This window comes from Camellia sinensis, chromosome 3 (genome assembly GCF_055761805.1).
Source record: "Camellia sinensis isolate YWXY chromosome 3, ASM5576180v1, whole genome shotgun sequence".
NCBI classification, from domain to species: domain Eukaryota; kingdom Viridiplantae; phylum Streptophyta; class Magnoliopsida; order Ericales; family Theaceae; genus Camellia; species Camellia sinensis.
The window spans coordinates 1,354,363-1,382,204 of record NC_138963.1 but is presented as its reverse complement, the minus strand read 5'-3'; the positions used below and the strand labels follow the sequence as shown (position 1 = coordinate 1,382,204).

At 36.8% G+C, this 27,842-nt stretch overlaps 4 protein-coding genes across 12 annotated transcripts; 1 reads left to right on the top strand and 3 right to left on the bottom strand.

Annotated features, from left to right (window-relative positions):
- Positions 1-257: 257 nt before the first annotated feature.
- On the bottom strand, positions 258-6,130 carry LOC114279108 (heat-inducible transcription repressor). 2 transcript variants are annotated; one of them, XM_028221311.2, is made up of 6 exons: positions 5,609-6,130; positions 3,818-4,000; positions 3,310-3,435; positions 1,975-2,175; positions 1,314-1,478; positions 258-905 (listed from the first exon to the last, which is right to left on the bottom strand). In XM_028221311.2, the coding sequence occupies exons 1-6, from the start codon at positions 5,804-5,806 to the stop codon at positions 525-527; spliced, it is 1,254 nt and encodes a 417-aa protein (XP_028077112.2). In that variant the 5' UTR covers positions 5,807-6,130; the 3' UTR covers positions 258-524. The 2 variants fall into 2 exon arrangements, with proteins under 2 accessions (XP_028077112.2, XP_028077113.2); XM_028221312.2 differs by lacking the exon at positions 3,310-3,435 and having other exon boundaries at positions 5,609-6,105.
- A 490-nt stretch (positions 6,131-6,620) lies between these two features.
- On the bottom strand, positions 6,621-8,509 carry LOC114279092 (uncharacterized). The gene is made up of 5 exons (XM_082918931.1): positions 8,309-8,509; positions 8,142-8,210; positions 7,920-8,046; positions 7,683-7,816; positions 6,621-7,398 (listed from the first exon to the last, which is right to left on the bottom strand). The coding sequence occupies exons 1-5, from the start codon at positions 8,372-8,374 to the stop codon at positions 6,847-6,849; spliced, it is 948 nt and encodes a 315-aa protein (XP_082775057.1). The 5' UTR covers positions 8,375-8,509; the 3' UTR covers positions 6,621-6,846.
- Positions 8,510-12,434: 3,925 nt separating this feature from the next.
- LOC114279106 (RING/U-box superfamily protein) lies at positions 12,435-16,695 on the top strand. 2 transcript variants are annotated; one of them, XM_028221308.2, is made up of 2 exons: positions 12,435-13,075; positions 14,822-16,695. In XM_028221308.2, the coding sequence occupies exon 2, from the start codon at positions 14,828-14,830 to the stop codon at positions 16,571-16,573; it is 1,746 nt and encodes a 581-aa protein (XP_028077109.2). In that variant the 5' UTR covers positions 12,435-13,075; positions 14,822-14,827; the 3' UTR covers positions 16,574-16,695. The 2 variants fall into 2 exon arrangements, with proteins under 2 accessions (XP_028077109.2, XP_028077108.2); XM_028221307.2 differs by having other exon boundaries at positions 14,817-16,695.
- A 512-nt stretch (positions 16,696-17,207) lies between these two features.
- Positions 17,208-27,231, bottom strand: LOC114279105 (protein PIN-LIKES 6). 7 transcript variants are annotated; one of them, XM_028221301.2, is made up of 11 exons: positions 27,094-27,231; positions 26,021-26,254; positions 24,671-24,750; positions 24,451-24,575; positions 24,040-24,161; positions 23,313-23,498; positions 22,546-22,665; positions 21,812-21,912; positions 21,507-21,559; positions 21,160-21,348; positions 17,208-17,611 (listed from the first exon to the last, which is right to left on the bottom strand). In XM_028221301.2, the coding sequence occupies exons 2-11, from the start codon at positions 26,204-26,206 to the stop codon at positions 17,490-17,492; spliced, it is 1,284 nt and encodes a 427-aa protein (XP_028077102.2). In that variant the 5' UTR covers positions 26,207-26,254; positions 27,094-27,231; the 3' UTR covers positions 17,208-17,489. The 7 variants fall into 7 exon arrangements, with proteins under 7 accessions (XP_028077102.2, XP_028077106.2, XP_028077104.2 ...); XM_028221305.2 differs by having other exon boundaries at positions 22,546-22,620; XM_028221303.2 differs by having other exon boundaries at positions 26,021-26,332; positions 27,094-27,199.
- Between the last annotated feature and the right edge of the window lie 611 nt (positions 27,232-27,842).

The window sequence follows — 27,842 nt, the reverse complement described above, 5'->3', positions numbered from 1 at the left end:
AAAAATTGCAAACCAGCAAGGTTGTAAATGGTGAATATCACACCACTGGTAGAGCATAAGCTGGATGTTAGGTTGGGTTTACATAGCATTGAACTGTTCAGTAGTTTTTTTTTTAAAATAATTTTATGGGACATGCATGGAGTGAATAAATTAATTTAGAAGTTTACATCAATGTCTACACCACCAGATCATGTACGTACAATGTGAGTCTAACACGAACATCTTGGAAGATAAAAAGGAGAACTGTGGTTATCTTCTTTAAGGGGGAAATCAATTTTCTGTAATTATTTAATAACAAAGCCAAAGAGACACAGTTACGTACAGGGAAAAAAATAATGAATATAGCAATGGAAAAAAAAAAAAAAAGATTTCCAATCCTCAACTCTCGTCTCCAACTTCACCAACACCCCCCCCCCCCCCCCACCCAAAAAAAAAAAAGTAAAGGGAAAAGGCCAAGAAATGAATAAAAAAATGGACTAATTTTACACAAACCTTCAATGAAAAGAGATACTAGACAGATTTCACTAGGAAGAAGCATTTGAGTGTCTTGTTGAATGCTGTGCTGTGGAAATTAGACTACTGGAACTTGGTGGTGTCTCAGCCTGAGGAACATCATCAAAAATCATTTCCTTCCTTGATGGAGGGCTGTTAGATAAGGAACTCTCAGGAGGTGAGCGTGGGGATGAAGGTGAGAGTGGGGAAACTGAGAGCGTCCTGGAGACTGCACAGACGGGATAAACTTCAGTAACCTCCTCAATGCCCTCGTCTAAATACACAACATCCTGCATGGTGAGTTGGTGGTATTCAACAATTTCCCTCAAGAAGCGGTTCTCACGAGCAAATACAGAGTTCTCATGTGCCAAGCGAGCCTTCTCAGCCAAAAGGGTCTCAAGTTGAAGGCGTATCTGAGATTGCAAAGATAATACAGTAAATATAGTGTCAACTTATGATTACAAATTGGAACTTATTAGTGTCTAATAATGTCAATCAACAATGGTATTGCGACAGAAAGGCATTGATCATAAATTCACCCTCAAGCAATGCACACTGCAACAAATTGTCCATCCAGCTCATTGCTATGAGAATTTTCTTTCATCACCACGAGTTCATCTGTATACATACTATTTGCTTGTAGTGGTGTGTGTGGACACATGTAGCATACACAATAACTTGACGAGTGTTAGCACAGCCAACTCACCTACATCTCATCCTCATACTAAATCTCTTTTATGGAGATATCAAGCAAGAGTAAGAATAAGTGAACAGATGTCATTAGTATTACTTATAGCTGCACGAAGAAAATATATGAATACCATATCATCATCTGCAGGGTTGACTCCCTTGTCACGAGCATCTCTAAGGATTTTATTTTCTTCCTCCAGCTGAGAACATCGTTCCTTTGCAAAAGCTAGATCTGCTTTGATGGTTTTTAGCTCACGGAGGAGGAGTTTTGCTTTGGCAGCTGTTGCCATTGCCACCTGTGAACCAAAACAAAGGCCAAGCACGCATTTTACCAGCAAGGAGATCAAATAAAATGGTTCACAATGTTAAAAACTATAAGACGGCCTTCAGAGTTTTTTTGCTTTAATTATGCAATATAATGGCTGCTAATCCTATAATCTTAGCAAACATGCAATTAGCACTCTAACTGAGAGCTTTGTTGTTGAGAAGGCCAAAATAAGATTATAACTTGAGCCAGAGAAGTATTCTAGGAACTGGAAATACTTTCTTTGTACTAGTGTCATTATTTTAAGATCAATTTGAATTGCTGTACACTTAATGCTGGGCTAAATACTTGGTACTGTTTGGTACTGCGGTTGAATAAGTGAAAAAATAGCAAAATCACTGTATTCCAATTTTGCTGATTAATTGGAGTGGTTTGATAACTTTAACTAGATCAAAACTGATTTTTTGGTTTAAAATCTAGTACACTTCTATGTATGAACCAGGAATACGCTACACATTGCACCTTACGTCGCGAGATGCCTTGAGCTGAGTTTCTTGGTTGGTTTGCATCTGCGGTTGTGTGGATTGCACTGAAGGTTGTTGCCATGGATTATATACTCCAGGGACCTGATTCTGTTCCTCAGAACTGCTTCCTTTTCTCCTAATTTGCAGTTTGCGGGTTTCGTGGATAATGTCTACAGTCTTATTCTCCATAATTGTCCGTCCTTCCTGAAAAGAGAAAATAATGAAATCAGAAGAAAGACATGTTTTGTTTCTTTAGATTTGGTATAAAATTAACTAGCTAGAGAAAGAGACTATCTAGTTTCTAGAGGTCGTGACCTAGAGCAATGGCAAGTGTTATCCCCTAGCACTCCATGGGAATCAACTTCTCCACACAAAAAAGTGGGGGTAATGTTGCCTACCTACCACCTCCCCCAGACCCTGCTCGGCTTGCACTCTAGATACAACCTTATTTTATGATAGAACGAGGCTGAACATTACAGCAACATTTATTAGTCCATAGTTGTAGTCCCATTTTTATTTTCTTTTTCTTTTTGGGTGCCAATTCAACTCATTTAATTAGCCAATGCTTTTCCACACCTGTCCTTTTTAATCATAACAGGTTGGACTCTTACTGAAACCAAGATTGAAGGTCATATCAAAACTAACCATCTGATGGTTGTCCGTTGAATCAGATCATTGAAAATTTGACGGGCAGGAAAAAAAAAGAAAAAAAATAGAAGAGGCAAAACACACAAAGTATGCAAAGAAGGGGCTCGGCGATAGATAAACAGTCTACTCTATTATGTATCTGTGTCTAGGGTTGGAACTTAAGCAAATTTCATATAGAAACTGAAGACTATTCGGACCTGCTGTGGTTTTGTTTTCTTACATGTTTTGGGTTATGAGGACCTTCTCCTTTTGTATATGGGTGGGCAATCCCTTGGTAATTTTTGAGTAATGATATATGTATACTTAAACAAAAAAAAGTAATTTATTCTGAGTATTCAAACAGTTCGAAAGAAAAATCAATACTTGATACGTCACTGTAAGAAGATAAATAATGTACAGAATCGATAAACTTAACCTTAATTACCATAGTTGTGAGATTGGAAAAAGAAGAGAAAAGGGGAAAAGAATGCAGCTGTAAAATTTTCTGCATCAAGATTAGGCCCATTAGGGATATGGATGAAATTTGAAGTTTGATAGAATTATTGAAAGCTGGAAAAAAAAGAAAAGAAAAAGACTACTAACTGAAAATAGAGTCAGTTTCTCGCCTAAGATTGACTGGGCAAAAAGACTTGAATTTGTAGAGATCCATTTATGAATTAATTTCCAGAAATATCATCTGAAATATTTTACCTCCAAGGCATTTCCAATGCTGTCACCAATGTGATTAAGGGAAGATGTGAATGCATCCAGGCCCTTCCGCAATCTAGGATTGTCCACTTTTCTAGAGTTCTCAAGTGATTGATATGGCTGGTAGAACTGGTAATCAGAAAAGCAAGAAGGGAAGGATATAAATTTACCAGATAAGGAAGTCTGGTAAGGATACAAATATGGGAAAATGCTACACAAACTAAAAAAACTATACAAACTTCTTTGCCAACGGACGAGGCACCCAGCGAAGAAACTTTGGAATTTGAAATAGAACCCACTTGACTAATATGATGGGGACAATTCATGTGAATAAAAAAGTTCGTAAAAAATTTGTTAGTTTGTGTAACATTACTCATAAATATGACCAACCCATAGAAGAAGAGAACAGGAAAAGCTTAAAAGAAAGGGTTATGAAGCTTAGTTTTGCTTGGATTTCAGGATTGAAGTTTCCTGCATAATGATACAAGTATTGTTGGAAGCTAATGTTCACCTGTCCACCTGTAGAGTTATCATGCATCTGGGGCCTCATCCTGCTAGGTGTTTCAAATTGCTGGGAGACATTATCTTCCTCGTCGAGAATTCCTTTAGCTTTCTGAGCTAGAACACCCCAAAATCCTTTGGTTTTGTTTGAACTTTTCATCGATGCATATTCATATTCATAGGTAGAAAATTCCTATGTTTTCAAGCATCACATCACATGACATCACATCAGCTAGAAAGAGAACACTACAACTTCATAATACTTATACTGAAAAAAATTGTAAAACTAACAGAAAAACAATCCTTATAGGTGTCCAAACAGGTAAACCTAAGGCCTTGTTGAATTCAGTTTAACCAAGTTAGCATTAAATAAAATCTAATTATCAAATCAATCAGGTCCTCTCCCTCTCTCTTTCTCTCTCCTTTTGATATGATATGATATAGGTTTTTAGCCATGGTAAATGGTTTTTTACAAATTACAATAAAACCAGACCAAGCCTCACACAAATTAAACAGAAGAAAGAATGGTTTCTTGGTCATCAAAATTGACCGTGGATCTATTTTATAACTTATGTACAAACAAAACAGACTGGCACCAAATCCCAATACTAAAACCATATCACCAATGGTTACTTAGATTTGTCATCAAATTTTTGGTGAAAAAAGCCTCATTTTTCTGCTCCAACCGTTTCATCAAATGGGTATTAAATTCAGAATTTTATTTATTTTTTATTAAATTGAGAACTAATGTGCCTTTCATCATCAAATTACTGTTAATAGCCGTTGCCGGATGTCCCCCGGATGTCCTCCCGGATGACCATCTCAAGGCAAAAATTTATAAAGAAATTGCACTGGCCAGTTGACCTCCCGGTCGTCCGCTTCAAGACAAAAAAATAAAATAAAATTACACTGCCCGATCGACCGGCCAAACATTCGCTCAGTGGACCGATGTTCTCATGAAGCTCCAAAATTCTCTGTTAAAGCACTTGATATCAAAAGAAACTTTTCCTCAAATTTAATAAAAAAAATTGATGCACCATTAGAGATGATCCAATGAATTTACATGATAATTTATTATAACAAAAGAATCCAATACATACATAAAATCTTGGTAAAACAATCAATCCCCTTTTTCCGACATCAAGATATGTACAAGCACATGTGTAATGACGTATATGCATGTAGATGAGATAGAAGGTACAAAAGGAGCATCTCCAATCCAATCCTTACTCTCCTTTTTCATCAAATTTGAGTGAAAATTTGATTAAAAAGCTTAATTTAAATATGCTGCAGGCCAATCCTAACTTTTATTTATTTTTTTAGCATCAAATCTTTTAAGAATTCCAAACTCGTCCCAAACCTCTCCTAATCATTTAATAATTTTTAAAATAAAATAAAAAATCATATCCAATTCTTAAATATTTTTAAAATTTCAACAAAATTAAGTAAAAATATCAATGTTAGAAATTTGGTGAAGGAGTAATTCATCCATGATACAAGTTTAATTGGAGTTGAGTTTTAGCTGTTTGTTTATTCATGAAATAGAGGAAAGAATTGCGGAAGGACTAGAGATGCTTACGCTTTGCTTTGTTTGATGGAAATTTAAAAAGAAAATAAAGAAAAAAACTTGTAAAAATAAATAAATATATTTTTTCTGACATTTTCATCATTCTTTTCAAATCTTCTCACAAATCCCAATCAAACACGAAATATATTAGATAGAAAAGAGACAGTGAGGGAGAGGGAGAGAGAGAAATGAGAGAGAGAGAAGGGGGTTAAGAGTGGTAGGGGGCGGGGGAACCTCGGGTTTTTGTCTGAAAGCAGAGTCGGCGTAAGCGGAGGAGAGAGAGGAGGAATCACGATGAGCGGCGGAGGCTCGGATGGCCTGAGCGGCAAGAGATGAAGACGAAGATGAGTTCCCATCAGGTGGAGGAGGGTAATGAATCTCCTCTTTGAAGGTGGAAGTCCTCGCCACTCCCTGCCTTCTTCTGTATGCCATTTTCACGCAACACAACACAACACAACACAGAGACACAGACAGAGAGACAACAGTCTAATCAACCACCACCATCGCCGCCACCAACTGATCCACCGGAACACCACCACCGCAACGACTATTTCCCAGCAAAAGAGGGACAGAGAGAGAGAGAGAGAGAGAGATGTGCGTGTGGAAATCAAATCACGTCTAACCAACTCTCCTGTTTTTTAGGAGGGGAGGGAGAAAATTATTGTATGTCTGGAATTCAGTCATCTCAACCCTTGGTTTTTAGCAATTGAACGGCTTCCAAGCAAAAGTCTATAATAGATCAAAACTTCTTCCCATAAAAAATATAAAATTCAGGTACCTATAAATATGGTTTGGTTTATTTTATACGTTTCTTTTGAATTCATGGTTTTTATATAAAATGATTTGAGATCAAATCTTATTGAAAAAAGAAAATGACAACATTTTAAGCTATTATGAGTGATCTTGAAATAATAAATATATAAATTTGAGCCATTCTTCTAATAAATACCCACAAATCCTTTATTTTCAAATTGATAAATCCAGACATAATCTTTAAACTATTTGTAAAGTTGCAAAGTTGGAGAGAGAGAGAGAGAGAGAGAGAGAATGGATTCCAACTCAGCCTCAATATGTGTATGATATGTTCTGTGACTTTAATGTATCATACATAATAGTATAATAGGGATTTTATGTGATGTGCCCCAATGTAATGTTTCTCCTTGTTTAATTACTTGTGAATTAAACAAGCCCAAATCCACCACTCAACCATTAAAGCCACATATCAGCGCTATGATACTACTTGTCATGAAATCATCAAAGACAATCCAACAACTTTTCATGAAAAATAAAAATTAAACATCAATTACAAGTGACATGATCACTTTAAATTTTTCAGAATGTTTTAACATTTTCGGCTTGTACTTGTTCAAAGTTTCAAGTTGCTCTGAAAGCCCTTAAAGCCAAATTAGTATCCGGAGTGTCCGATGTTTGAGCAAGAATTCTCTGAAGCTAAATTCGATGGCTGCACTTGACTATCTGTTTTGCTCGACTCCACTGTTGCAGCCACAGACTTGCAGGAATTCAGCTCCACAAGTGGAAGAACTCAATCCCAGATGAGTGTTACTGACTTGTTTCTCAACAACCTTGTCTCTGTCACTAATACTAAAAGTCTTCTTCCCATCACCTTCGCGGTTGGTCACAACTTTTCCCCCCAAAGCACTACCATCACCCATCCTATCACTCGTATCAGCCTTTTCTCCATCATCAGCGTCAGTCAAATCAATTACGTCATTAGTTGTTGTTTTAAGGGTTGAACAACACCCAGGAAGGGGATCAAATAAGTCCCAAGACGTATTTGGGATTAATGTATCCAGAGTACTAGGACCATTATCAGCAGAGGCAAATGCAGCAGGAACTTGACATGTGGCAACTTGTCTGATAGAGTCTGAAGCTGGAGTTTGAAAATTGGGAGCATCTTGCAAGCATCCTTGTAACTTTCGGTTGGCAATCATTTGGGCTGTTGGTCCTAAACCTTTAGCAAACAACATCAAACTTTTCCTGTAGCTAATATCACACTCATTCACCTACACCCACAATCACCAAGTAATTATCCTCACTTTAGATAATCAGGACTATCTAACAAGTCAATCTTTATCATTTATAAAGCAAGTACTAAAGCGATTCAAAACTACAACCATAAACAATTTAGATGTATTAGAGCACGTGAAATTGTCTTAGTGAGGCCAATTTTTAGATGGTTTAATACAATCTAGAAATGAAAATATAGAGTTAAAAGAGATGCAAATAGTTATAAGACAGGTAAAAGAAATCATTTCACTAGAATGAAACAGTAGGAAAGGAATCTTACAGGAGACAGTAGTTGTGGGGCACTATGAATTGTTGAAAAAATAGAATCATTTTCTTTGTGGAAGGATAACCATGGTTTATATGTGCAACGCCGATCCACTTCAACAAAATTAGATCTTCTACCATCTCTAGCACCTGTTTACAGAATGTAAGGAACACAAGACAATTAAACTACATTTTACAACTAGACTTGCATGCACATTTGTAGCGAACCTAGGACTCGAGTTAAAATTCAAACCGTTGGCTTCTCCCTGGGGCCCTCTACGTGGTCTCTGTCTTGTCTCCGAGAACTCCAATTCAAAGTTTTCAAAATCAGTTTTTAGAACATGAAAAACCTTCTTAGCTAGATCATATATGGCACGAGCCTGTGAAATATCAGACTATGGTATTCAATTAATGGATAAAAATCAAGATCTTCATGTTAGCTACAATTCTTCCATGCAAAATCTGGTAACAATACCTGTCTGAAATAAATGGTACCCGTGGAGTTAAAATGCATCGCATTTCTTGGTATTAAAAATATGTCATGCTGCATATTATAACAGACACTAAATAGATGGTGAAGAACAATTTAACTTGGGAAGTAGATTAACAATTATGACAGTAACTTTCAACAATGGAACAAACCTCAAATTGCTCAAGATTTGTATACATTCCTCCATGAAGTTTAGCCCTTATGGTGCCAAAATCCATAGGCTCTTTAATAATTTCGTAATAATCCTCAACCTTACATAGAAGCACGAAATCTCATCAATTATAGTGGGTTAATAGGGACCAAAACAATCAAATGATGAAATCAATAACCAAAAATAAACCTCTTTGGGATCAACTGGTTCAGTAAATAATTCATTTGTATCTCGCCTGATACCAAAAGAAAAAAGTTTAAACAACAAAATATTTCCTCCAAGAAATATATCATTGTAAAATTTCTTCCTAAATCATTTTCTCCTTTCACCATCCTAAACTTCAAAAGGTGCAAAATACACTTGAGTAGTACTCACCTTTGCAATATGTCCAAGACAAGCTCAAGGATGCGTCTTACTGGCATGAATGGAATGGGTGACATAACTAATGGTTGACCTAATGAAGCGATAACAAGCTACGATTAAGACATTATCCTCATTCTCATGATCGATATGATAAATTTGCAAAATTGACAAAAAAATTGCACAACCAGTGGAGGTAGCATTATCATCAAGTTTTGCACTTCCTTTAGGTTTGATAACCAATGGTTGATCTGATTCAGGAAACAACTGAATTACGTAGTGATGTGACATGCCATCGAGTAAGAAACCTTAATTTGTGTAATTAACACAGTGACATATGTTATGGAGCAAAATGACTCACCACTATTGGTTGAATGATGTTCATGATTTGGGTTCTCTATGCCCTGCACGTAATTTGAAATGGACTTTGAAACCAGCACTTATACAACATGTTAAAGATTTGATGCCCATAAATAATTTTACATGTACACAAATAGTCCCTTAAGATCAGATTGCAAGCAATCTTTATTATTACAATCTTGAAGAATTATTGAGTGATATCTGTTCGTCTCTACTTGACAGACAAACAGAAAATGGTGATACCAAATAATTAAGCTATCGTAGCAAGTTCACCAAACAAACAAATTAATAAGAAAAAATCTACAAAATAAATTAATGAAAAAAGGTAGATGCAAAGAATTCACTATTACAACAAACAAACTACAACGACAGCTAGCATTGAAAATAATGATATATTTATTGTACAGGATTATGTCATATGCAAACTAGAATGCATGAATGGCACGCAACTTTGTACTAGTTTCTGTGGCTTGCCTTATGTCTTCCAAGACTTTTGGGATTGAAATACAAGCACATAAACTATCGTTTTGTTGTCCATCCCCAAGCCCTACCCGCTAATAAAAATATATAAAAGAAACTAATATAATTATATAAAAGAACATAACAATTGATAATTAAAAGAAGAAAGAAACAAATATATACATACAATTACAAAATAAAATTCAGAGATGCAAAGACCTGTTTGGGTTTGGTTAGAAGAGAATTAAGTAAAGGTTGTTGGAGTTTTCTTTTGATGCTAGCCCTGGTAATGGTATCGGAGGGGGCACCCTGGTGGCGGTGGTGGTGGTGGTGGTGGTCTTCCTCCATCCGCAAGTAGTTGTGTGAGTGCGAAGAAAATGAGGAGGGACTAGTTGGTGGTGTTGGTTGGTGTGGCACTGGCTTCCATGGATCAAGGGCTGAGATACGCGGGCTTCTCCTTCCTTGCCCATCTCTCCACTCTGATCTTTGTATTTTCCTATATATTCATACATACAACCATTTACATGCATAAACAGGGAAAAGTGAAGATGCTATTGCGAAGTTTCATAGATATCATGTCATAGGTTACCTGGACATGCACACGAATTACAGAAATCAATAGCTCAGTTAATTTAATCTTATTGGGAAAAATAATTTTAAACAAAAAATGAAAATGAAAAGGCATATGTGAGGGAGATAGAGGAAGAGACTTTATACGTGTGTGTGTGTGAGAGAGAGAGAGAGAGAGAGAGCTAGCTGTGATGTGAGTATGCAATTGGGGTAAGGGAGAAAAACAAGTTGGTAACGGCTGTAAAATAGAGAGAAGGGGGAAGTTTTCTTCTGAATATGTATGGTATGGGAACTAAAAAATATTCCAAATCTCCCATATGAGGAAATAAACCCATTAATTTCATTCAAAGAAATTTAAGTTGGGTTTGAGGAGTGGTGTGAGCAAAGAATGCAAGCGCCTCCTAGATTCAAAGCAAAAGCAAAAGCAAAAACAAAAACAAAAACAAAAACAAAAAAGTGGGGGAAGAGAGATATAAAGACACAAACTACCACTGCACAGGAGCAGTTCCTAACTGCCATTGCACCACTCCAGAGTTTTTAGTAAGACATGATGCAAACTCTCTTCTCTTCTATTCTCTTTCTCTTCCTATCACAATGTGTTAAAATAATTGTTAATTTCTGAATTAAGAGTTGACAGAGAGAGTGTTTAAGACATGAGCCAAAAAATTGGAAACCAATTATTGCATGCCACTAATTCCCTCCCTGCTCTAAAAATAAATTAGAAGATTTTTGTTATAAAATGCATTCTTTTTTTGTTTTATTTTATGTTTCCCATTTCAAGTATCTAAATGGCAGATTGAGATCATCTCCTTTGATTTATACTACTTTGGTAGTTTCCCTCCAGCATTAACATCTCTTGAGCATTAATTCTATTTAGAAGCTTTAATCCCTTTTTTCACTTGCCATCTTTCACCTTGTCAATCAGAATATTAAACAATCTTTCCACACAAAGCACTAAAAGATTAGGAGAGAATCTTTACTTTTAATCCAATTTTGAGGCAAAATTAAGTTTATTGAGTCTTTACTAGAGAAAATCCCGTAAAATTCTGTCATTAGACTTTTGCAAAATTAATTTTCATGCCACCGGTTATAACTTTCTTATTCCCTATAAGTAAGAATGATTTGCTGAGTTATAGCAATAATATTATTAGTGGTTCTCACAAGCACAAAATTACTTTCATTAGAACTAATAATTGTATTCACTAAGGTTTAACTCTATCCGGTAGGATTTTCGTCCACATTGCAAGGATTGAGTCTAAATTGTTTCATTTTAGAAAACATACAATAAACTCTACAAGTTTATATAATTATATGATTTGTCTTTCAATAAGATTAAAATAATAATAACTAATAAATTAATGATAAAAATGATATAATTATACTAATTTTCTCTTTCAAATGACTAATAAATTACAGATAAAAATGAAATTAATGTTATATGAATTAAATATCAAAGAGAGTTAAATACAATTGATTTAGGAATTAAGGTTTGAGAGAAGAAGGTAATATTTTTATTTTTTATTATTTTTTTATAGATAGGGTAAGAATCTTATTTTAATATACAGTTATAATAATAATCAGTGTGTTTGGTTTCAGTTTTCTAAATTTAATTTTCTGTTTTTAGTATTTTTTTTGTTTTTAGTTAATATTTTTAAAATTTTAACCATTTTTATTTTTATTTTTTTAGATGCACCTTCCTTAGATGTATTTAAATAGTAAAATATTTGTGAAAAAATATTTTAAAAAATTAATAAATACACAAAAATATGAAAAATATATTGAATTTTAATTTTTTTTTGTATTTTTTATATTTCATGAATTTTTTTTTTAAAAAAATTCATAAATATTATATTTTTTAAGTGTATTTATGTTAGGAGGATTAAAAATTAAAAAAATTATTTAAAATATTAAAAAAATAGTAAAAACAAAAAAATACGGAAAATGAAAAAGTAAAATTTTCTGAAAACTGAAATAAAAAAGAATGAATAATTTTTGGATAAATTACAAATACACCTCCTGAGGTTTTCTTAAAATATAAATTATCCCTTACGATTTGAAAAATTACGAATACTCCCTTGTCATAATTTTTTATTTAACAGAATTAACTGAAAAAATGAAATTATAATTGCTCTAATATATAATAATAAAATTACCTAAATTATTAATTAAAACATATTTCTAACATTATTGGAAACTGTTAATTGACTTGATAATTTCTTAATAAAATGTGTGATTTATTTTGAAATTAAAAACATTAAGAGCGAAATATAATTTTCAGAATCAAGAAGACAATTCGTATTTTAATCAAACGTTAGGGAATGTGTTTGTAATTTAACCATAATTTTTTATTTTATATTTAGCAAGTGTGTGAGCAGAGCAAAACGTGTGGAAAGAGAGAGACTCCCAAATCGATCTGCATCGTCGAGGTTGCAGAGTGGTGCTCACGCACACATCACATCACACCCAGTTTCTTCTACTTCTTCGAAATTCAACCAACCAAACTCATCCCACTGTGAAAAAGAGAGAGAAGGTGAAAGAAAAATCTTCAATGACATGACCTAGTCTCAGTCTTTGGGTTTGTCCTTCTTTGATCACTTCTCTTCTCTTTCTTTGGAAAAAAAAGGAGAAGAAGAAAAGTTGTACAAAACACGCTTGAATATCTCTCAATTCGCATTGATTCCTTGAATTCAACTAACACATTATCAGGCATACATATATATTTTGGTTGGTTGTATCTAAATCCCGATTCCCTTCTTCAACCCTAACTAACTACTTCGTTTTCAGATCTATCATCTACAAACCCTAAACCCTATCTGTGTGTGTGTGTGTGTGTGTGTGTGTGTGTGTGTGAATAGTTTACCCAAAAGTTGAAGCTTTTTTCTTTTTTTTTTTTTTTGAATGGTTTCTGGTTGGAATCTGCGAATCGGAGACAACATTAGTTGGTATTGGAAATTTTGACGATCGGTGTCAAACTGACTCCTCCTGCATAACAACTTTGTTTGACAAAGTCTCGCCTCAGGTGATCTTCGAAGTCTATCTTACATTTGCTTCTCTTTTCTTTTCTTTGTGTTAGCTTTGGGTTTGTCTGTTATGAGTTGTTGTGGTGTTTTCTGCATTTCACATTCTTATCTTCTTGATTTTATTATTCTGAAAATCAACATATACAGAAAGCTCTTAAATTGATTTGAATTTTAATTAGCTGCTGCCACAATATGGATTTGAATCTGTATACATACATACACGAGATGAGGCAATCATAACAGACTTTTATCACATATAATTGAAAACTGATGCATGCACTATAATCCAGTTAAGAGTATCATGTACCCATGATGGTTGCTAGAAATGATACACCTCCTACTTGTATCTTGCTAGTTTAAATGGTCAAAACTAGTGGTTTATGGTTGTGGCTTCATTGCTGCTATTACTTGGCTATTGGGAACTGCACTATTGTTATACCCACAATTACATTTACATATCCAAGCTGAGACTGATCAGAGTTTATAGTTTAAAGCATCATCATCTTATGGATAAATAATTAGAAAATCTTTCTTTTTTATTGTAACTCAACATTGAATTCAATAGTTATGGCTAGAGCATCATACTTAGAGTGAATGGGGGGAAATAAATAAAATCAGTAAACTGCCTTTTTTCCTTCTTCAATCATTTATCAGAATTCTCCCCTTCTTTGTTTCTTCAGTTTTGGATAGCTAAAGGAAGTGCTAAGGTAGTTGGAAAAACTTGCATATTTTTTTAACCAAGATGGTGGCAAATTGATACTGAATTCTAAAAATCACAAGGGCCTAAGAATTTGTAAAATGAAAAATAAAGTTGGCGCTATACGGGGAGAGCGGAATAATGACGCTGAGTTTGGTTGGCCATAATTTATTTTGGCAAGTAAAAAATAATGCATTCTCACTGGCCCCATGAAGTTCCAAACATGAGAAACAATCAATAGAATCCAAGAATGAACATTAGCACATAATTCAAAAGGAAAATACCAGATGGAAAGCTATTAGACTAAAACTTATTTTGCTTGTCTATCTTGATTATTTTTTATGTGCGTTGGCTTTTTGCCCCTCGAAAGCCTTGTAGAAGTGTTTAAAGCTTGATGTATATGATGAATATTGATGTTTTGAGTTCATGTTACCATTCAGTAAAGACATAATAATGTGTAGATTTATTTGCTGTAGGGAAATTTCTTGTTTATTTATTTTTTTTGTAAGGGCAGCTAAACCTAATGGTAAGGCTTGCCATTGCCGTCTCTAGTGTCACAAGTTCGAGTCACATAAATAACTTGTCCGAAAATTGGGGTAAGGCTTTGTACTTCTTGCCCTTACTAAACCCCACTTTAGCGGTAGCTTTGTGCATTGGGTTGCCCTTTTTAATATATATATATATATATATATTTTTTTTCTTTGTTCTTTCATTTTCTCTAGATAAAGGAATTTTGTAGATCAAGTCACAGATTTTAGTTGCATTCCATATGAACTCTTTTTATCGTAAGTAGTATGTGCCTCAAGCAGCATAAGCCTTGAAAAATTAATGCAACAGATTTTTGTGTTTGTTTAGTATATAGTTCTTTCCTCTGACTCTCCCTCAAACCAAATGATGCACTACGTGCACTTGGTTGGGTTCTCGTTTCATTTGATCAGTTTTTGTATACAGATTTCAACTTTATAGTTCTTTTGATGATTTCACATTATCTTTCTGTGGTGCTTTGTTCATCTCTCATTGAGTTTATTTCTGCTCATTTTCAGCACAGTAACAGATGGATGAGGATTCAGAAAGTACCTCATGGGGGTTGCATCAATCCACACTGATTGGTCACATGAATGGTGCTTCAGCTGTTGACCACTCTGACCTTCCAGCGGCATGTGTATTGTGCCAAAGAGTCCTTTCACCTGATAATGATGCTGGGGATCTTGATGTTAGCATATGTGGAGATTGTAAGTTTTTGTTTCTAGAAGAATTTGGAACCTCAACAGAAGAAGCTCATCCAAGGAGGAGAAACAGAGTTAGAAGAACCAGACACGGCAGTTCTGAGTCAATTGAGAATTTTTTTTCACAACAGTTTTCACATATGATTAGCCTGGCAAGGCAAAGCCAACCAACTGCACCTGATCACGAGAGTCAAATTGCAGACAGTGATGCTGCCGCAAGATTCCTGCAGCGCACAAGTTCCCGAACTACTCCAAGTGGGTCCAGAAGATGGAGGAGGGTAGTGTCTGATACTGAAAGTGATGGGTTTGATTCTGTTTATGGGGAGAGTGAATCGAATATCAGCTTTAGTGGGTACAGGCCTTTCCAGAGTGAGAGTGATGCCATTTCATTTAGTGCTTATGGAGGGGATTCTGATGCTTCTGTGGATGGACATAGTTTCCTGGATATGGAAATGTTTAACAATCCAGATGCAGGAAGTGATCTTGATAGCGACACTGATATTGACCCTATGCGTGCGGGTCTCAGCCAATGGAACTCAGATGACCAGGAAGAAGAGGTAGAGGAAGAGGATGAAGAAGAGGAAGAAGATAATGAATGGGAAGAAGCTGATGCAGATGAAAATGCTGTGGAATCTTCAGCAGGTGCTCAGATTCGAAGTTCATTAGATCCAAGTGAAAGCAATGGCGCTGTAACTAGGCGCAGACAGCTTCATGCTCCTGAATTTGAGGTAGCCATTCGTTTGAGAATCAGGGAAAGGATGCAAACATATATGACTAACATATTTACTAACTTGGAGGAACCAGAGGTACTATTGCCTTTTGTTAGGAATTCTGGGGATTATCTTGATGCAAGAGGCTTTGATGAACTGCTTGAGCATCTTGCTGAGGCTGACAACTCGAGACGAGGAGCGCCTCCTGCATCTGTGTCGTTTGTGAATAGTTTACCACATGTGGTCATCAATGAGGAGCATGAGAAGCAGGATGGTTTGGCCTGTGCAATCTGCAAGGATTTTCTATCTGTTGGTACTGTGGTAAATCAGCTGCCCTGTTTTCACCTCTATCACCCTTCCTGTATCTTACCATGGTTATGTGCACGGAACTCGTGCCCCCTTTGTCGATATGAGCTTCCAACTGATGATAAGGATTATGAGGAAGGGAAACAGAACACTAGCAGAACTCTAGAGTTTCATGAAATCCAGCAGCAGGTGATGAGTGAGGAGGATAGTTCCTCGGACATCAATGATGATGCTGAGGCAGATGGATCCTGTGAATTTAGTAACGATAGAACAGAGCTGGCGGATTTTGTATGTGAGGAGCATGCTGCAGGGATCTCTGGCAGTGAAAATGGAAGAGGAAGATGGTTATTTCTTGCTGCTGCTCCAATTGTGAGTCTTGTAGGTATTGTTCTTGTGTTGTGGTTAGGCAACCCTCGAACTGAAAGAAGAGGGCCAATTGGCCGTCATGACATCCCTGGGCAGGGACAGCACCCTCCAACTCACAGCCCTGGGTCCTCCTGGCTACCCAACCAAAGGGAGAGCAGGAGCAGGAGCAGGAGGTGGTGGTCTCTTTTTTAAAAAGTTCTCTAATTGTCATAATGATATTATTGAAACTATTGGTAACTTGTTTTGTATGTACCTGACCTAGTGTTTTCATGAATTCAGAAGGGTTTTAAGTGGATATGGCTCTTTTAGTTGAATTCTTTTATTGACGAATTGAAGTTGTTTACGAGTTTGTTTTGACTCTCATGAGTTGGATTTGGTTCAAAGTCAATGTGTTTTCCTGAAGTGTCCAGTGTTACAACTTAATGTGATTGAAACACAATGTTGTTGACAATAGCCTGACCACATTGAAATAGCAACTTCAACCACAGAACTTGCTATTAGCTGTTGATCCAAATTGATATTTGTTGACTGACTGGTTTTCATTGGCTGATAGACCTGGAAATGATAATTAATAGGGTAAATTATACTGACAGTAACTGATTTTTACTAGGATTTGGGCGGGTAGATGCACTCTTTCCATTGTTACAACAATTGATGATATGGAGAGAGGCAAAATCATTGTCCTCCTTCTAGGGGAATGCCTTGATTTTAAATAGAATAATAAAATCAGCTGGCAAACTAAAATAAATATAAACATCTAATGAGCAGAATCACGAAGAATATAAAAATCAGCCGGCAAACTAAAATAAATATAAACATCTAATAATGAACACAATCGTAATTTCAATCGAGCCATTAAGCATTGATTAACATGAGAACAAAATTGCAAAAGTGGCAGGTATGCCATTGTGACAAGCAGCCGCAGCATGCTGACAAAACTATTATACATCAGAATGCTTGGAACTACAGAGAGAGAGAGAGAGAGAGAGAGAGAGAGAATGATGCATCCAAATGAAAGACATGAACTTAGACCAGACCAGACCAGGACAGCAGCTTCCTTCTCCTCTCTCTCCCTTTCAGCCCAAACAGCGTTAGGATCCAATGCAATCTAGAACAGTATGTGGAGATAGAGAACGATCCACCCAGCCATAGAAAGAACTGCAAAGATATGAACCCAAAACAACACAGCTGCTGCCTCTCTCCCACACCCTCTCAAATTGGCAACAGCGCCTACAAAACAAAGGAACCAAATAAACATGAATTTGATTAACTAAATGTCCTTTGATAAGGATTTATGTAGCCAACCCTATTTGATGGGACTTAAGGTTTGGTTTTGTTGGTTGGTTAAAGTGGTTCTTCTACACTTCCATTTTTCATAGTATTATTTGCAAACATCAATTTTGGAAGTTCAATATATATACACAAACATACATGGTAAGTCAGGACACACTGCTCAGGACTTAATAATTCAGAGACTTGGAGGTCTTATTGTACCGTGGAGAAAGAAAACCCAGATGTCTAGTGTTGACACTTGAAAGATCAGAGGTGGCAGCTTTTTGCACATCACAATAATTGGAAGTGTTAAAATGTACCAAAACCTACCACTACACCTACTCCACCCACTTCACCTACTCTCCACCTACTCCTCACCTACTCCTCACCTACTACACACTCACCCTCTCCTATATATAGGAATCATTGTAAACATAACATAAATCAATCAATAATACATCAGTTTTTCTTACATGGTATCAGAGCAGGTTTATAACCTAGTATTTTCGCTTCACCGGCGGGCGGCAACCTCGCCTTGGCCGCCCGCCGGACCTCAACCTAGTCCGCTAGACTTTTCTACACATACCTTGAAATTTCTTCGAGTCCATCACCTTCACGCCCAACTCCTTCGAGTCGCTGTCCTTGACTCACCCAGTCAACCCAGACACATACACAACACTAACTTGATCTTCTCATTCACGACCCATCACCACGATACCAGACACACACATACACATATATATCAATGAGGTGTAAGAACCATCTTACCGATCTCAGTAGCAGCGTCGGTGTCTGCGGTTCTTGTCTCCGGGAACGACTCTTTGCCCTAATCGCAGCTCAAGCACAAGTCCAATCGAGCTCAACAAATTCCATCTCGAACAAGAAGATCGCCGGAAAACTGATCCTCTTCCACCGCCTCTCGTTTTCCCTCGCTCAACCTCGCCGTACGTCTGTCGCCGTGCATCTAGAATCTCCGGCCACCACCACCACTCGCTGTCCGATCAGTTGTTCTACAGTACTCCGCAAATTGGCCCCCCTGGTACTATAAACTCGAGCAAGAAGAAGAAGACTAGGTTCTCTCTCTCTCTTCGCGAGATTGTTCAGATCCAAATCGAAGAAGACGGACTCGGATCCTTGCGTTTCAGATTCCATTCGGACTGGGAGAATTCTAGTGATTTGGATCTTCATTATGGCCATTGCTAGCGGCATCAAATACAGGGGAATGGATGCTGATAACAAGGAGAGAAGGAAAGAAGTGCTTGTGAGCATGTGCGATCAGCGAGCCAGGATGTTGCAAGATCAATTCAGTGTCAGTGTTAACCATGTCCATGCCTTGGCTATCCTTGTCTCAACCTTCCATTATTTCAAGAACCCATCAGCAATTGATCAGGAATCTTTTGCTCAGTACACGGCCCGCACAGCCTTCGAGCGGCCACTGCTGAGTGGGGTAGCTTATACACAGAGTGTGCCTCAAAAGAAATCATATCTCTCCTTTCTCTTAATTTATTCCATTCTCTGCCCCATACACTCAACACACTGCCCTATCCACTCACATGCACGACATCCATTCTCTGCTTATTTTTTTTTTATATTCCACAAAAAAAAAAAAAAAATAATAATAATAATAATAATCACACCGCTGTTTTTCTTATCACCCATCCACCAATTTTTTTTTTTCTCTATTTTCTTTATCCATTGTTTTCTTTTATTTTATTTTTCTTATTCAACAAAACAACACCACCAAATAACACCAACAACATTCCACAACCTTGTCATTTTATTCATATCAGGGGATCAACCCCGATCACACTTTTACATCACAAAACAAAACAAAACAAAACAAAACAAAAAAAAAAAAAAAAAACATCATCCACAGGCGGGATTTTTCTTCTCTACTCTGCCGCCGGCCTTTTCTTCTTGCCTCCGTCCTGGACGGCCCTTGACGGTGTTGCCTCCGTGTTTCCCACTCCACTGGGCACGATCACTCCACCTTGTTCCTCCACTACAGCATACGGTGGACCTCCAAATCGGAACATCACGGTGGCCTTCCGCTTCAGCTCCTTATTTTCCGCCTTTAGCACACTTATCTCTGCTCGCGCATCCTTATACATGCGTTGGAGTAGAGCCAGTTGGGCGTTTAACTGCTGCACCTCATTTGTCCTACTCTGAAGCCGGTGCGACAAGTTTGTGACCGCCGTCATGGTCTCCACGCATGACTTCAATGTATACTGATTGGCTTCAATATCAGTTTGCACCGCCATTTTTTGCTCCACAGACCGCATCGGAAAGTTCAACGGAGCAAAACCAGAGGTGTTTGGTTGAGGTTCGCTGGCCACCGCACTGGTTATCTCTCTTGTTGACTCGTTCAGGTCTGGAAAGAGCATGAGCAGACCACGGGACGAGGAGGCCATATTCTGGGTAGCTAAACGGGAAGACGAGGCCATGTTATGGGTTGCTGAGTGTTTCAGAGAAGGGTTGGTTACAGAATGGCAACAGAGTGTTCCAGAATCTCTTTCTCAGAAACGGAAGAGTTTTTTCAAAGGATTTTCGGCGGTTTCAGACTGGTTTGCACAGCCTCCGCCTCAACCTTGGTTAAATAGCCGAGGCAGACACGCGCATCATGCGCCTCTCGGGGCTCGCCGACAACATGGGCGCTCCTTTTGATAGGCACGCCTTTTGATGGCACGCCTTTTTATGGATTGGGCACGCCTTTTGATGGCACGCCTTTTGAAAGATTGGGTACACCTTTTGAGGGTGCGACTTTTTAGGGGTCCGACAAGACTCTGTAAACTGTCCCGACATTGATTCCGGTTAGCTCCTTCATGGGTCCGACAAGACTCTGTAAACTGTCCCGACATTGATTCCGGTTAGCTCCTTCATGGGTCCGACAAGACTCTGTAAACTGTCCCGACATTGATTCCGGTTAGTTTCTACAAGGGTCCAGCAAGACTCCGTAAACTGTCACAACAACTGTCACAACATTGTCTGCTACAACGGTCCGACATGACCCCGTAAACTGTCTTCTACAACGGTTCGACATGACCCCATAAACTGTCTTCTACATCGGTCTACCATAACCATACAGTCTTCTACAACGATCTGACACGACCATACAGTGTCTGCTATCCTTTTTTATTTTATGTATTCGTCTATTTTCTTGTTTTGTTAGTCTCTCCAAACTCAAGTTGGTTAGTTCCTATCCCCCTTGAGTTTGCAGGGGGCTGTTAAAATGTACCAAAACCTACCACTACACCTACTCTCCACCTACTCCTCACCTACTACACACTCACCCTCTCCCATATATAGGAATCATTATAAACATAACATAAATCAATCAATAATACATCAGTTTTTCTTACAGGAAGAATAAATGTGAATGCAGATGGAGATGGAGATGGAGATGGAGATGCAGAGTGAAAACAACACACTAAATTTAATTATCCTTGGCTTCATTGTTTCATGTTGAAAAATATGCATTTATGGTAACATTGAGATTTGGGTGTTACCAGAAAGCACAGATGTGGGCATGGTATGCTGGAGGAGGAGGACAAATCTGAACATCTTATCACCAGGAGGAAGAAAGCCAAGCTTGTCAGCCAACATGACAATGCCAAGTCCAGTAGGAGGAACCAAAACCAACCTCCCAAAAATAATAGCAGCAGTTGTCCGTAAACCAAGCTTTGAACTCCCTGGTCCTGCAATGGGGAAAGGGCACATTTAGAATCGATGCACTGCAACTGGAAGAAAAATTAAATAAAAATAAATCTAGGACCGAGTTCCATACAAGTCATAGATGCCCAATGAAAGGACATTATAAATAGCTGAGACATGACCAATGACAAAATCGACTTACCACCTACAAGGTTGCCACCTAACGCTAACAAAATGCATGGAATCATAGCACCCCTGAGAGTCGAAACATAATGTTAGATATCATAATGTTGTTATTTAGAGCTATCTACTGTATATAAACACTGTTTCCTAATGTATATAACAAATCTTCCTTCATGCAGCAACAAAAAATTAAGCTATGAAGTGAATATACATAGGTGCATAAAATATAAGAGCATGGTTGCATCAAAATCATAAACAGCCAAGAAATTCCAATGGAAAGAAAACACCTAAAAAAAATAAAAGCAGAGGAGGAACTGAGCATACCCAAGAATCGTGCAGCTGTCAGTGAAGAAATAAAGAGGAGCATCAGTTGTAAAAATTAATCGCTTCAAAAATGGTACACATCCAATTACCATTGCTAAAATCTGCAACAAAGACATGCATATCAGCTTAGCCCTACAATGCAGAGGGGGATGGGGAGGGGAGGGGAAGGGGGGGGATTGAACAAAATTTCTTGCATGACGTTTGAATAAAACAGGTTGAAGTAGAAGGCCAATTACAGAGCCAGCCATTCTGACAAAGCAACAGACTATATAGAAAACCCTCAACCATCAAGTGTTCACTAAAAAAGTATGCTTATTGGTAAAAATAAAAATAACTCAGCTTTGACAAACATACTCTCGATTATTTTTCAAACCTATTGATCAGGATAGTAAAGAAGATTGGAAGCAGATGTCAGTCTTAAATACTTACTCCTTGAAATCCATCCCCGTTGTATTACACTGTAACCAAACATCAAATTGTCCAATAACAAAAATTTTCCAATTCCATTGGTGCACCAAAATCTTTCGGACAAAAAAATCGAAGGCCAAAAATAGAGTCTACTATTACCATCCAAAATTCTAAACCAATGAAAGGAGGTCTTCCAGCACACACACACACACTCTCTCTCTCTCTCTCGCTCTCGCTCTCTGTCTCTCTCTCACACACACACACACACACCCCCACCCCCCCCAAAAAAAATTCAATCAATCAGAAGTTGAAGAGATTGAACTTACAGAGGCAATGATAGCGGGTTGAAGAATTTGCTTGAGCTTCAACTTCTCATACAGAAAATCTAAAAAATCTTTGATCTGCATCAAAAAAGTGACATGTAGGAAACTAACAACCATTGTAGTCTGTAAAATAAGCAGCACGAGAGCAGATTGATTATTGAATTGACAAAAAAAAAAAAAAAAAAAAAACCTAACCAAGCCTATTATTACTAAAAAGCTTTCAAAGTTGCACAGCAAAGTCAAAGCAATATATCATTTTAATCACAATAGGAAGTTGTAAATTGAGGGGATGATATAGTGATGATTTATGACTTATTAAAATTAACATAGTGAGGCTGGCACTTTTCTACATATTTATAAGATCACTCTCAAGAGGGCATGGATAACAACATTAAAGATACAAATATATGGTTTCCCATTGGCCATATACAAAAAATATATAAAAAAAAAATTAGTCTACAAGGGTGGGTTACCTTACCTTTGTGTGACCCAGTCATATATGCAGAAGGCTAATCTAAAGTGGAAAATTCATATTACTCTATAAACGGTCAAATGTCATGTTCTGATATTCTTAGTCATTTAAACATACAAGAAAGCTACTCTAAGCAAGCTGAAGCAATGATTTATTGAATACGAACTAATTTTTGCCTTGCCAATATCACCCTGTTACATTAAGCATAAATCATTTCTCTTTTGATCAGCAATCTTGGCAGAGCTGAACAAAACATTCAGTGCCACAACATGTGGAAGCAAATATAGCTGGTTCTCACCCTTCCTTTCTTTGGAGCATCTGAATTTGTTGGTACAACCTCCTGTGTAAGCAAGGGATCTTGCTCCGGAGTACTTTCCTTAGGAAGATTCTTGATGGGAATATTCATATCCTCAATGTCAAAGGTACCTTCAGAAGGAGGTGCGAGCATATCAAAAACATAGGTGTATAGGACAATTGCACCAACCTAAATATGTAGATAAAAATATTCTACGTCAGTCATCTTCTTTACAAAGATTAAATGAAAACTGTGATACGCATAAATAAAATTCTCTGTCACAGAAATATGTAGACACCTAAACAGACCAACAAAAATTCAGATTCCCAAACAATGTGAAACTTGGATTGCCACAGTTACCTTGTGTACTATTGCATTGTTAAGCTAAGTACTTACCTTTGGTTTTGCCTGTAGAGGATATTTTTCATAGGTTTTGATGGAAAAAAGCTATAATTATGATTTACTATCTACAAAAGGCTATATTTTTCTAAGTTTTAGGCTGCCGATCAAGCCAAGCTATAAGTTAACAATGGAATAACTGAATATCAATTTCTGCACAAAGACAGTAATGCATGTAACAATCTAAATGATATATGTGAATAAGAAATAAAAATAAAAATTCTTTTCTTGGAAACTGATCTAACCGTTGAAATGTTATGGAGAAGATCCTAGAAACACAAGGATGATTGACAGCATAACAAGGAATATACAAGAGAACTGCATAACTTACCCATTGACCAAATGAGATGTACGCAGTCCCATCTTCAGCACATTTCGCAGATTCACCAAAAGGATTTGACTTATCTCGACATAAGGCCCCAATCAGGACAAGTGGCACATTCCCAATATTCCCTGTGAAAATGCCAGCACATAAGAACACATCCAAGAAAAACTAGAGGATCACTTTTCTGTACAAATTCAATCACAACCAAAACTATAAGCTTACATTTATTAATATCAGTGTAAATTTGTTCTGTATTTTGGTTTACTAGAAACTACAATATATTTGTCACTTCCAAAGTTCATCATCTTCAAAATACTACCAAAGACGCCCACACGAAAACCAAACAACCAGCATACATACTTCACAGAAATAGAAGAATGCTAACTTGACATTTATCTCCAGATTGAAGCAGCTTACCGATTCCAATTTGAATGATAGTAAATTTGAACAACGGGTATGGTGGACGAACAATGGATGCAACAACTAAGCCTATAAGCGACCCTGATATGGTAGCCAGAACAACATTAAAAGGAATGAACCACCTGTAGAAAGGGCAAAATTTCTACTTAATCACCAGATCGATCTGTCTGCTATCGCCACTCCAAATATACGAGAAAAAAGAAAATGGAATCCTTACCACTCGATCATTTTCTCAGAAGTGATGGCTTGCCCAAGTTGAGAGAATATCAAGCATGGAAGCAAAAGTGAAAAAACCAACTGCACAACACATAGTTTGCACAATCAATTAGTTCCCATAGGGTGGGCATCATTAGATACTACAAAATATGGAGACAGCTGAAAGATACTTTTTTAAGGGAAAAAGAAACATATATTGCACTTAAAATAAAACCTTATCATCCATTGATTGCAGCATCTTTAGAAAACTACATTGGTATCTTGTACCAATTCTACAAGTTGAGGCATCTCTGAATCTAGTTGTTATTTATTTTATTTTTTTAACAGTAAATGATTTCCTGATCAGCCCAGATCCCCGTTGACAAAAATACCAAAGCTGCTGAATTTTCACAAAAAAACTACTACTCACATAAAACTAAGAATATTCCACCCCCTCTAATACGCCATTCAAGAAAATCATATATCTGCAGTTCCACACGCTAATATATTCTAAAATCATCAGATAGTCAGAGAGAGAGAGAGAGAGAGAGGGGGAGCATTTGGCTCCTTTTTTTTCCCAGCTTGTACAGGCCGGCCCTGAGATTTAGGGCCCCGACCTTCGGAAATTGGGTCTTTCTTACATTAAAAAAAAAAAAGTTGATGGACAAAACGATAAGTTACAACAATTTTTTTATTTGTTTGTAGTTACAAAAAAATATACTTACAACAATTTCTTCATCAACCAAACATGAACTTTCTATTTGTTTCTTGCTACCAAAAAATTTATCAAGCGCTCCCGATTGAGATTGAATAAAATTTTCTAATTTTTACTTCTTTTTTCTTTTTTCACATCCAAAAATATACTTCCTAGGAGGCATGACTACTCTGTATAATCACAAATCCACAAATTTTCTAATTTTCAGAAATTTTCTAATGTTTATACTTCCAGAAATTTTCTAATATACTTCCAGAAATTTTCTAATTTTCTAATGTTTATTTTCTTTCAGTGACCTACGTTCTTAGCCTCAGTGGTATTATAAATTATAATGTGTTTCTTGTTTTTGGGCCCATATCAGTTGGGTCTCTACTTTGTCATGATATATTTTGTTTTTTTTAAGCTCCATATACAATTAGACTTATAGTATTTGAATTTTTTTTTTTTATTTTTATATCTAAAACATAAAATCATATTTTGAGCCCTATTTTCAGCCCGCCCAAATCTGGTGGCCAAAGGCGCAGGCCTCTTCGGCCTACCCTCAGGGCCGGGCCTGAGCTTGTACTGCATAATAAGCTGAAAAGTGCGGAGAAGGTTTTTGACTATTTATATTATAAAAAAAAAAAAAAGTAAAAAATAAAAAGTTGATTAGCTTACCCCGTTTAAAAGCTTCCTTCCATTGGCAGGCAAGATGTTAAAAAATGCGAGAAGAAATCCCAAGAAGCAAATTGTAAAAACCTTGGCTATGGGTAATACTGCAATCTTTATAGTGCCAACCAACGACTCTCCGCGTCCGCTTCCATCCTCATTCCCAGTTAAAACTTCCAACATAAACCTTTCCATGTTTTCCGATGTAAACTTGGGGAGTTCAAAGCAGAGCCAATCCTGTTACTGTTCCCCAACAGTAGAAAATTTTATAAGCTCCTTGTCCTTGTCCCCCGGTCAGGCAGGCTCTTGAAATTTATTAAACTATGAAATCCAAGTCTGAGAGAGCTAATTAAACTGCTCAAACCCCAACCATTAAACAGAATACTACAGAAAAATTGCTAATGAATTCGTGGACTCTGCTTTATCGTATTCAGAGAACATAACACGTTTCCAAAAATAAAAAATAAAAAAATCCCAGAAATCAAAATTCAGTAAACTCATATGCTAGCTGATGAAACCTCTTTACTCACTCCTTTATTATTATGATGATTATTGGTGGTGGTGGTGGTGGTGGTGGTGCTGTTGTTGGGCGTTATTTTTAACCAGCATTGCAGAGCACTTGATCACTCGGTTTTCAAGAATGTGAGAGAGGATAATATAAATAACACAAGAGAAAAAGGAAATGAATTGAACGAAATATAGGTCCGTCCTCACGGCCCTCCAAGTTGGAGACAAAGTGGAATTTAAAAAAAAGAAGCAGCAGCAGCAGCAGCAGCAGAGAATATATTTTAACAAAATTAATTTAAGAAAAAAGCTTTTGGGAGAGTAATAAGTAATTGGAGAAGCAGTGGACGGAAAACATATTATTATTGTCTTCTGACTGAAAAATAAATAAATAAATAAAAAAGGATATAGAGAGTGAGTGTGTGTAGTATAGACTATAGAGAGTCAGGAAAAAAGAGAAGAAAAGAAAAAGCGCTTCTTCTTCTTCTTCATACACATAAATATTCTTGCACATACACTGAGAGCAAAAAATAAAAAAACAAAAAGAGAGAGAGAGAGAGAGAGAGGGTATGCGGTACCGGCCAATCAAAGCGTCTTTCGCTCGCTCCACCCTATTTCCATGTTGTGGGTTTGTTTTTGGCCTGGTTTGGTTTTGGTTAGGTTGCTTCGAATTTACATACCACCACCACCAACCAGTCTTCTCTTCTCCTTTGTCATAACTTTACTACAACAAGTACAGGTACAGGTGTTGCCCGAAGCTTCCTATTTTGTTTTTGTTGCTGTTGTTGTTTATTTTATTTTTATTCAGAATATAGAATTCAACTCTCATTATCAAGTTTAAGGCTCTGTGCCCTCTTTTGTTTTGTTTCGTCTTTGTCGTTTACCACCGGAAATTTCCTCTTGCTACTTGGGGGCCCTTCTTTCAGCCTTTTCCTACCTCTCTGGACCATTTTTTTTTCTCCTTCGAAAGAAAATCAAAAATCTTTTGATTTTATTAATAACAAAAAATTATTGATGTATAAATTTGTATGCTGGTTAAATTTTTTAGGATTTCAAACTTGATGAGAACGAGGAAAGATTTTCATTTAAAATGTTCAAAATAACATTATACTAAAATTTTTCTATGTGACATCGTCTTTTGACTGTCATTCGTATTTTTATCGAAATTGTTTTGGACAATGGTCTCCTGTCATCATTCTTACACTGTCTTTCTCGATTTATATATATAGAGTACGATTGTAGTAATTTCGTAGCACAATGAAATTTCAGCATGATTTTGTCCCATTATACAAAAATTATGACTTCACCTAGATGCATGCACAATTTA